Here is an 11,341-nt window from a genome sequence, read left to right as displayed (position 1 = left end):
TACATACTTTAACTTAAGTAACATTTTCAATGCAGGTCTTTTACTTGATGTTGACATAATGAGGAGCACTTAACTGTATTTAAGTACAAATTGAGGAACTCAAACTTTACTTTATTAATTTTAATTAAACACTTTCCAGGCTCTACTGAGAAATTTTACGCACAAATTGATCTGTCGGCTGAATTGACCTGAGAACAGCATTATCAAGTTGCGTGCAAATCCTAGTTATAGTGCTGTACGATCCCTGTCACCTCTGTGGAAGCATTGGTAGGCTATATAAGTGTCATTTATACAAAAAAGTGCCAATGTTTATTTCATATTTTATTTGTGCTTTATTTTTTTTTTGCATGTGTTGGGTGTCCATAATGTTTTTCTAAAGTACCCTGAGTCTGACAATAAAATTGAACTGAACTGTACTTAACTAAAGTACAAATACTTCTAATCTGCACAGGAAATATACTTATTATACTGTCCACCACTGAGTATTACTTAAGGAAAGTATCTCCCTCCATGCTCTTCATCCAAACATAAGTCCCATGATCCATGAAGCCTCCATAATCTCCGGAAGTGACGTAATTCCCAGCCTTCACGTGACGGTGACTCGGCTCCTCCTGTCAGCTGATAAAAGTCGGAGCTGGTGTGTCGACAACAAGCCGAACTTGCCCAGTCATCGCCGTGTTTTCTGATTTTGTAATTCTCCCGGCTGTCAACGATGAGGATCTTGTGCCTGTTTGTTTTCGCGGCGTTGGCGCTGACGAACGACGCGCTTGTTCGGTAAGAAGAAACTTTAAAATGTTTTCAGTGTTTGCGAGCAGCAACGACAACAACAGCTTAGCTTACACAATGCAACGGCAATGGTATCTGTTACCCAACGCTTTAGGACAGAAAACGGCCTGGTTGCACGTTTAAAACCCGAGAATAGGCAACAGTATTGTTTAGTTATGTGATCTGTGTTGCAGCTGCAGTGAGACACTTAAACGTGGTTTAGTTATGGCTGCTGTGGCCGCACCGCTTCTCTGCAGGCTGAAGTGTCTTCCAGGAACACAGTTATCATCACATTTGCTGGTTTGCAGTATTTAAAATTACAGTGTCATTTTTTTTTTAAAAAACGGATGAAACATGTCAAATAAGCAATTTTCTGAGTCATGATAGGACAAGAACCAAGCAGAGAGGTGGAGAAATAAAACTATAGCCTAGTGATTTTAATCACTTACCCTTTTTTTTCCCCCCCTCAATAACAAATGTTGTAAATAATTCATTTGAATCACGTACAAATTAGCACTTTTCGTATTTTATAGATTTATTTTGTTAAGTATAAGGGTCTGAAAAAAGATTTTACTCGCGCGTATTTGTTGAAAAAAGGCGTTATCACAATTGTTTTTAATAATAAATAATTATAAATAATTTTTTTTAATGTTCTACCTCAGGATTTGTGAAGTGATCCACTGTTTGTCATCAAGGTGTTTGTTCTGACCATAAAGAGAAGTTTAAAACCACAATTAACAATTTGGTTTCTTCAACTTTCACTCAGGAGGAAAAAAAAACAGCCTTTAAACTTGAAAGAAAAAATAATTTGACAATTATTGTGCCCGGCCCCATCTATGAGGAAGCATTCAAGTAATTCAATCTATCCAGTAAAAGTAGATTAAAATACTCCATTACAAGTCAAATAAAGGGCTTGACTTGTTCACACCTTAAACTGTCCTGCACTGTCAGCTGTTGCGCTCACACTGTGTCAAACCCCAAACATGGGGACATTCATTTTGTTGGTTCATTGTTGCCCTCTTTTTATTTGAGCCAGTCAGAGGAGTTAAGGTTTTAAACTTTTACAGATCACAAGACAAAACGCTTTTTCAGCTGTCTGGCCTTGATAAACGTCACAGTCATGCAGCACAGCCTGTGGTCAGCAGAGTGTACATTTAGATCTTAAAGAATCTCTTTTTATCAGGTTAGTGCTTACTGCTCCCCCTGTGTTGTGCCTCTGTCATTACAGTGTGAATTAACATTTGATATGTGGAGACATTAAACTGGTTTCTGCCTCGTTCTGATGCTAAATGCTCCTTTCCTTCAGTGGATCACCTGTGGTTTGTTTAAGAAGCATCCTTGTGACATGATTGTGACACTTGATGATGGCTGAAAACATTTCTTCTGCAAATAAAGTGACTTCCTGTCATTTGTCGTCATTATTCAGCATAACGAGGATAAAGTGGATCGTTTTGTGAGTGCGTGGGAAACACATGTCAAATAATCAGGCACCAAATGAAAATGAGTACATTTCTGAATCATCGATGATTTAAGACCATTTTAAAATAAAGGCCGACTGTGTGCGTTTGAACTTTGGAATGTTTTAACAAACTTTTTAAAAGTTACTTGTAATACCTCGACATTGTAAACTGATGTCGTGTTATTTCTGTTTTGATTAGAGTTTCTTGCTAGTAAACTGCCTTTTTTGTTCTACAGGCATTTATTGGTAAGCAACTTTTCAAATCAAAAATAATTTATTGATCCCTGAGGGGAAGTTCTTTGTTACAGATGCACTCTTGCACATCAAGGCATAAAAGTAGAAGTTGAATGGATTAAAAATGTATTGGGACTGCGTAATCAATGTATTGAAACATACAATATTGCACTTTTAGTATTTTGTTCTGAATAATGCCACATTTTAATTTTGCACAATGTATTTTTTTTAAATATATTCTAAACTACATGATAAACAACTATCATATTATATGTATGTAAATGTATTTGATGGATTCATTGACGTTGACATCTCTCTTTAGCGACACACGTCATGTGCTTCCACTCAGTCTGTGGTGAGCAGTATGACTGTCTTCTACATCCTGCTTTTATTAAAACCACAGGGTTGCAATATGACGGCCGGTTGGTCTATTTAGTGAACTCTTTCTGCCACATTTACTTTATTTCATGGTCTCAGTTGAATCTAATGTTGATTCCTGTAAAAGCTTGTTGGTGTCCATCCAAAGACACACAAAGCTAATAGTATCAGCTGTCTTAGTTTCATAAACGGAGATGAAGCCTAATGCAATTAGTTGAATCTTTATAAACTCATAGCATTTTTTTTTTGTGGTGCTGTTGCTCTGTGTTTAGCCTAACCTCAGATAGATAGATAGATAGATATGAGATTTAAACACTATTTTCAAGAAACTTTTAATGCTGAATTACATTAATCTACAGGTTAATAAAACATTTTAACTTTTCTCATGCGATGTCATCTCTGATGAGTCAGCACACATGCTCGTGTGATTTTTAGTTTCCCCTTCTCTTGGGGAAGTAACCTCTTTAAATGTGATTGTATGAGAAATGAATTAATTTTTATTCAGTTAGAAACTCCTGGACTTTAAAAGCTCCTGTGTTTCAACTGTTGATCAGCCACCCAAACGAGCAGTAAAGGGAGGCTTCGGCAGACTGTGCTGGGCGCAGCGTGTGGGAGAAGCAGATAAACAAAAGCAAGACAAGCGATCAAACACCACAGCGAAGCAGATAGCTGCATGCTGGTTAGTGTTGGGGAAGATGTCGGTCTGAGGAACGTTCTTACTTTTACTCATACTCAATGTGTTAAAAGATTTTATCGTCGTTTAGAATGTCTTACCTCAGATTTGTGATGTGATCCACTGTTTGGCATCAAGTGTTGCCCATAAAGACGAGTTCAAACCACAATTAACCATCAGGTTTCTTCAACTTTCCCTCAATAGCAAAAGTCAGCCTTTAAACTCAAAAGAAATAAAGATTTGATACTTATCATGATAATTATCGAAAGATATGAAACTTTTTATCTACCTTCATCTAGTTTCGCGGGGATGCTCTCCATGCGAATTCCCTCCTGTTGATGTCCTATTTAGTAAACGGTAATAGACTAGTATTGTGATCCACTGTTTGGCATCAAGTGTTCTGACCATAAATCCACAATGAACCATCTGGTTTATTCAGCTTTCACTCAGGATAACCCTTAGAAATGCTAAGAAATAAAGATTTGACATTTATTGTGACGCCGGTGTCGCATCAGCTGGGTAGAGATGATTCATTCGGCGAGGGTTGTCTGTTTTTCACTGCATGAAAAAATGTATGTGTGGCATGACCGCATTTGTGAAAAATGTTAATTGCGTGACCGTTTCACCGACACCCTTTGGGTCTCTGTTAGAATAAGACAAGGAGGTGGAAACCGAAACTAACCGGCCACACAAATCCACAAACTGAAATTCCTTCAGTACCACACGGTCACGGCTGTCCGGACTCGCAGCGTGAGAGCAGGTTGACTCGATTTCTTCACGTCGTAAGCTGGCGTCACATCAGTGATGTACAACAAAATTTCAATTGTGTGAGAAGTATGTGGGTCAAAACCACCAGTTGTGTTTTACAGATGAATGAATTATGTTAAATTAATAAATTTCCACTGTTTTATATATTCAGATTACAAAAACAGAATCAGTTGTTTGTGGCGATTCACAGATCTGGAACCAGGCTACAGATTAATTCCTCTAAATCACTTTTTTTTTTTATGTTTTTCCCCTTTCAGAATTCCCTTGACTAAGTTCCGTACCATAAGACGGCAGCTGACTGACTCGGGGAGAAGAGTAGACGAGCTTCTGGCCGACAAGCACTCCCTTAAGTACAACTTTGGCTTCCCCTCCAGCAATGCACCCACTCCAGAAACCCTGAAGAACTACCTTGACGTAAGCATCACTTTCCAAACCACTGACCTGTGGACGTTCAAGTCTTCACTTTCCCTAATGCACTGTTCAAAAGCTGAGCGCCCAGCCGGGGGGAGAGCCACAACAAAGGTCTTCTTGTGTTGTGACCGCCTCGACCTTTTTTTCTGTAAATCCTCCCGGCTGAATGACAAACTAGACTTTGCCTGTGAAGACCAGGAAATCCTCTGCAAACGCAGCTTTTTAGACAGGCTGAGCAATTCTGATGTAGATTAATACCAGCGTTTAACTGTTGACACAGAATGACAGAAGAGGGAACCATATGACAGCTGAGTCAGTGTTACCACCTGATCTGTAAGCCTCTTGATCCTCGTCAGCTGATAGAAAGTTTGTTTGTTTGCTCTCGGTTTTACTTAACACATCGGCCAATCACCTTTTTGTATCTTCAGTAATGACATCAGACTTTCATTGTAAGGGAGGGAAGAAGCAAAAGGTATTGTGTGGCTCAGGCTTTCAAGTCAAACGCATCTAGCTGTTGTGCTTCAAAACGTTTTATAGCTTTTAAAAGTATGAGGCTGAAATCTGAAAGACTGATGCCTGAAAATCTGGCAAAAAAAAAACCAAGCTTTCAAATCTTGCTCAGAAAAAGGAAGTACTTTGAGGGCCTGCATGACTTGACAGAATTACGACAACGTGAGAAGTTTTGACATTGAGTCACACGAAAAAGAAGTTTGCTTCAGCTCCTAACTTTTTTTTTTTTTTTTTTTTCTTTTCTTTTGTGGCGTAATCATTTGTGTCACACTGACTGAACGATAAGAAGTGATTTATTGACTTGCCTGAGTAACTTTTTGACCTGCAAATATTCCTTGACACTAGCGGCTGCGAGGCCTCGTTTGCAATAAGAAAACAACAGACTGTGATTGTCATGTGTGAACTTGCTTTGTCAGACCTTGTCGATGTTGTTGTTTTAATCATTAAACCTGCTCGGCGTCTGACCGGTTTTCTGCCTTTAGGGATTATTGTAATCTCTTTTCCTGAAAGTCCACTAAATCTCCACAAAGTTTCAAGAAACTGGTTGTTGTTGATCATAAACATGTTCTTTTCCTTTTTTTTTTGTTTGAGCAGGCCCAGTATTACGGTGAGATTAGCCTGGGTACCCCTCCTCAGCTCTTCACTGTGGTGTTTGACACAGGTTCCTCCAACCTGTGGGTGCCCTCCGTTCACTGCTCCCTCTTAGACATTGCATGCTGTAAGTCCTACTGAGGTTATCACAAATACAGTCCTGCATGTCAGCTGCAGTGTACTCTGTTTTATTTAAATCTTTTAAATGTTTATTTTTTCTCTGCTCTCCAGTGCTTCACCACAAATATAATTCTGCCAAGTCCAGCACATACGTGAAGAACGGCACCGCCTTCGCCATCCAGTATGGATCTGGCAGTTTGTCTGGCTACCTCAGTGAGGACACATGCACAGTAAGCTCATCACACACATTAGCAGCACAGTAAACTGCTCATTTCAGTGAAATTCTCTAACTTGGGTGGTTTATTTATTTTCTCAAGATTGGAGACTTGTCAGTTGAAAAGCAGATTTTCGGAGAAGCAATCAAACAGCCCGGTGTGGCCTTCATCGCAGCCAAGTTTGACGGGATCCTCGGCATGGCCTACCCACGCATCTCTGTGGACGGAGTGGCTCCAGTCTTTGATAACCTCATGAGCCAGAAGAAGTTGGAGCAGAACGTCTTCTCCTTCTACCTGAACAGGTGGGGAAACAGAACTGTAACTACAGTACCTTGAATCTTTTGTTCATTCCAGTCTTTAACATCTGCTGCTGCCCAGGCTGTGTTCAAGCCTGTTTACCTGTAGGACGTGCGGGGGGGATCTTTATTTAGTTATTTTTGTTTTTTTTTCCCCATAGGTATCATTTACACTGGGGATGCTTTTTGAATTGGCTGATTTTTGGAAAGCATTTGTTAAAAATGTTCTTTTAAAAAAAAAAAAAAAAAAAAAAAATTGCTTTCAACAAGAAATGTTAAATAACAAATGAAATTGCTTTGAGAATTTTTATTTGCAAAATAAAAATAAACTTAAGCAACCAAAAAAAGCTACTGCATCCTGCATTATATTCGATTATATTTTGAATTGTCACCTGCCACCTGAATTTGTTTCCCTTCATATAAAAAAAAAAACATTTAGACTATAAATCAGTGCAGAAATGTCTCCAGAATGCAGGAAATTAAGAGTTTAAAGCTCAATCTTCTGTGTGACGTCACGTCTCATGAACCAAATATATCATCACGCCCCTAATCTGAACGCTTATGTCCTTGTTTTTTTTCCCCTTCATAAAAGTGAAACTTTTCAGTTAGTTGGTATATTATTTAATATTTCATATTTTTTTGTTTTAATCTTGATGATTACAGTTAATCTCCATGGACATTAAAAATCCATATCAAAAAAAAATATAGCATGTATAATACAGAAATGTCGACCTTGTGAAAGGTTGAAAGGTTCTGAAAATGGTCAGTTTATGCACTTGGTATTTGGTTGGGGGTCCTTTCGCAAGAATTACTGCATCACGGTGGCGTAGCATGGAGGTAATCAGCCTGCCGCACTGCTGAGGTGTTATGGAAGCCCAGGTCGCTTTGATGGCGCCCTTCAGCTTGTCTGTTTTGTTGGTCTGGTGTCTCATCTTCCTGACAAAACCCCGTAGATTCTCTGTTGGGTTCAGATACAGGGTGGCTGTGTGAATGAATGTTCTGTAGCACTTTAGTATGTGTGTGGGAATGGGTAGTGTAAAGTGCTGTGAGTGGTCGGAAAGACTAGAAAAGACTCTATACAAAAACAGACCATTTGCCATTCCGGTCAGGTGAGCTGGCTGGCTGGCTAATCAAGCTCAGTAACACCATGGTCAGCAAACCAGTTCCCAGTGGTTGTGGGCAGGTGCAAAGTCCTACTAGAAAAATTTTTGAAATGCACCTGTGTGGTTCACATGTATCCCTTTTTTCCACTGTGGGAACCTGGACTACACAAATGAGAACTCCTCTTTTTTTTTTTTTTTTTTTTTTTTTTCATACTGGGTTTACTTTAACAACCTCTTATCTTCCTGATGTTTGCCGTCAGTGGCAGCGATGTTTGTTTGAGTTCATGTCTTCGCTCTTGTCAGGAACCCGGACACCCAGCCCGGCGGCGAGCTGCTGCTGGGAGGAACCGACCCCAAATACTACAGTGGTGACTTCAGTTACGTCAACGTCACCCGCCAGGCCTACTGGCAGATCCACATGGACGAGTGAGTGCTTGCACTTAAAAAAAACATGGAGGTCATGATATTGATCAGTCTAATAAACCAGGCACGCTGGTTATGATTGACTAAAGATTTATCCCCATACTTTGACAAGATTAAGTAAAGATTTGTAGACCAGTCATCTGACAAAATAATAATAGACACTAATTCTCATTATCGTTTTTACTTATATTTACTGAAATGTAAGGGTTCTCCACTTTTTTTATTTTTTTTTTTTTTATGTCATAGTTGGAATAGATTTAGACAGTCGGACAAAACGAGCTATTTGGAGAAATCCCCTTTAGCTCTGGGAAACTGTGATAGGCATTTTTGGTTAACTGATAAATAATCACTATATGAGAGAATAATGAAAATAACATTGCGGCCTTCATAACCTCCATGACACAGTGATGCTGTGACTGCACTTTGAGTACTGAAACATGTGGTGTGTGTGTGTGTGTGTGTGTGTGAGACAGGATGACAGTGGGCACCCAGCTGAGTCTGTGTAAGAGCGGCTGTGAGGCCATCGTGGACACGGGGACGTCTCTGATCACCGGCCCCTCTGCGGAGGTCAAGGCCCTGCAGAAGGCCATTGGAGCCCTTCCACTCATCCAGGGAGAGGTGAGAGAAACTGTCCAACCTGCTGATAAAACAGGCCATTCTGATGACATATTGTATAACATTGTAGGCCAAACTATTAATCTAGAAAATAATCGATAGTTGCCCAGTGAAATTGGTATTTTTCAACCTGGACCTTACTTTCTGTACATGCAGCTTGTCGTGGAAAATTGTGGCATTACTGTCGAAGGATTGAGCAAATAATTGCGTTACAACAAACCGTTTTCTTCTGAAGAATTTCTTAATAAAAGAGAATAAACAGACGTACTATAACACAAATCAGCTGGGCCAGAGGTTCTGTCTCTGAGGACAGTCACTAACGTCTGGCCCCGAGCAAAGGGATGCATAATCATTTACACAGTCTAGGTTTCTATGTTTTGGGGAACAGAGATCCTTGACTGGTCCCAGTCAAAGCAAGGAGAAGAACAGCTGGCTAACTTCACATCCCTGACCTAAAACCCTACAGACTAGAATGAGTATACTAATAAAAGGAACGGGTTAAATATTAACCTGTCTTTTAAAGCAAGAAAATACTCTTGGTTAGTTAAGTCCCTTTTCCACCTGATGGTACCAGCTCGAGTACCCAGAGATGGTACTCCTCAATGTAGCCGGCTCGCTGACGTCCATGTGTTTGCCGAAGAGACAAATCATTTATAATTTGTTTTTACACTTTAATTGCTTTATTCAGCTCCAAAACTGAGCTTATGTTAGCTGCTGCTAACATGAAGGACAAGCTGCACACCAGCTCATAGCTAGGTTGTTTGGCGGGAAGGATTTGTTGTTGATTCTCTCTGACCAATTGGTTGTCTGCATTGTTTTCTTGTCACGTTTTGGTATCGCCTCAGCTTGCTAAAACCTCGACGGAGGTGATACCAAAACAATACTAGGTACCGGGTCCCAGATTTGCTCAATGGAAAACCATCCGGTGGAAAAGGGGCTATAGACACACAAACATGGGTCCTTTTTTTTTTTTTTTTAAGTGTGTTGAAATAAATGCATATTCAAATAAGTTTATTGTATTATATCTGTCTAGAGTTAAAATTTAATGAATTGGCAGGTTTTATTGTACAATTAGTGTATATTATCATTGTGAAAAAATGAAACACCGGCTACAAAATGCCTGTGTGTGTGTGTGTTTTTTTTTTTTTTTTTTTTTTTTTTTTTTTTTTATAGCTTCATGTCAGTTTGTAGTTTAAATAATCAATCGAACAAAAGAAGTGTGAATTGAGGAGTAAATTCTGGTTGTGTTTCAGTACATGGTGAGCTGTGACAAGGTCCCAACGCTGCCTGTCATCACCTTCAGCGTGGGCGGGCGGTCGTACACTCTGACCGGAGAGCAGTACATCCTCAAGGTGAGACTGTGTGCGTGTTATCCAGCAGGGGGCGTCAGACCAGGGACCTCCTGCAGTAACAATGCAACACTGTGACGACCTAAAACTAAACAAGTGCAGCTTTGTTTCACTTGGCAGGAGGAGGTCTGAGGAATGATTACTCAGAGACGCGTGTAGTTGTCTGTTTCTCATTCCTCTCTAACATTTCAGCAGCCCTGTCTCTGACTCTGTGTCCGTCTCCTCCTTCCAATTTTTCAGGTAAGTCAGGCCGGAAAGACCATGTGTCTGAGCGGCTTCATGGGTCTGGACATCCCCGCCCCCGCCGGGCCCCTGTGGATTCTGGGAGATGTATTCATTGGCCAGTACTACACCGTCTTTGATCGAGAGAACAACAGGGTGGGTTTTGCCAAGGCCAAATAAGCACATCCTGCGTTGGAGCAACACGTTAAAGTACAAAGCTAAAAGTTTTGAAAGACAAAAATCTGTGCTGCACATATTTTCTGTTGCTTTGCAATCAAACAATATTTAGCAATAGATTTTGTGTAGAGTTGAAATGCACTGATTTGAGGAATTTTCCAGCAGAGTTTGTGAGACAGACTGGAGACTTTATAGGTTGTGTGATGGCTGTACATGATCAGGGATCCGTTGATATGTATTGGTACTTCCCTTTTTAAGCATCTGAGTTTATTTTTAATCAGGGATTTGTTTTAAAAACACTTAATTTTAAAAGGAAGTTGTTCCTCCACTACTGACTTTAAGATGTATCTTACCTATGATTGGCCTGAATAAACAGTTTTTAAAGTAATCTGTATTTACTGTGTTGTGTGGCTTTAACAATTAGTAAATTCTTGGCTAGTAGAGCTCTTTTTTTTATTTTTCTTTCTTCCCTAACTTGTGGTCCTTAGCTGCGACCAACACTCATTCATGTGACATCACTTGAGGACAGTTAACAGACTTCAAACAGCTCCCTCAGTAAAAGGCTCAATACTAAATTTAGCACTCCCCAACAGCTGGAAACGCACTTCGATGTGTAAAATCTGTGGAGCTCTGCTTTAAAAATGTCTGTCACATATTGCACAACTTCTTCCAGAAAATTGTTGCAATTACAAATGCTATGGTACTCTCCCACAGAACTCATGGAAAAAGAGAGTTGACATGAAATATTTGTATTTTAAGCATCCTTTAATTTGACAGGAAAGTCCCATTGAGACACAGTCTCTTTTACAAAGGAGTCCCGATTTAAACTCACCTGTTGCAAATCAAACAATAAATAAACATGAAATGCCAAAGCATTTGTAATTGCAACAGTTGTCTGGGAGAAGTAGTGCGTCATGTGACAGACATGCAGGGGTGCCCATATTTTTGCTCTTGACTATCACATCTGTTTAAACCGTAAAGTGCGAAAACTGTTTTTGGTTGGGGTTTTACTGGGGGCTGGACAGATGTTTC

At 39.8% G+C, this 11,341-nt stretch overlaps 1 protein-coding gene across 1 annotated transcript; it reads left to right on the top strand.

The window, feature by feature from the left end:
* The first annotated feature begins 613 nt into the window (after positions 1–613).
* Positions 614–10,703, top strand: LOC119890271 (cathepsin D). Its single transcript, XM_038701449.1, has 9 exons — positions 614–774; positions 4,535–4,691; positions 5,793–5,916; positions 6,021–6,139; positions 6,227–6,426; positions 7,827–7,949; positions 8,420–8,564; positions 9,815–9,913; positions 10,151–10,703. Exons 1-9 carry the CDS (start codon positions 713–715, stop codon positions 10,310–10,312), a joined length of 1,191 nt encoding a protein of 396 aa, XP_038557377.1. The 5' UTR covers positions 614–712; the 3' UTR covers positions 10,313–10,703.
* Positions 10,704–11,341: the final 638 nt, after the last annotated feature.

This window comes from Micropterus salmoides, unplaced genomic scaffold (assembly GCF_014851395.1).
Source record: "Micropterus salmoides isolate LMB-PRFRI ecotype aquatic unplaced genomic scaffold, ASM1485139v1 Ms_hic_scaffold_6, whole genome shotgun sequence".
Classification (NCBI taxonomy): domain Eukaryota; kingdom Metazoa; phylum Chordata; class Actinopteri; order Centrarchiformes; family Centrarchidae; genus Micropterus; species Micropterus salmoides.
Note: the sequence above shows the minus strand (reverse complement) of the source record. Positions and strands in the feature narration are given on the sequence as shown.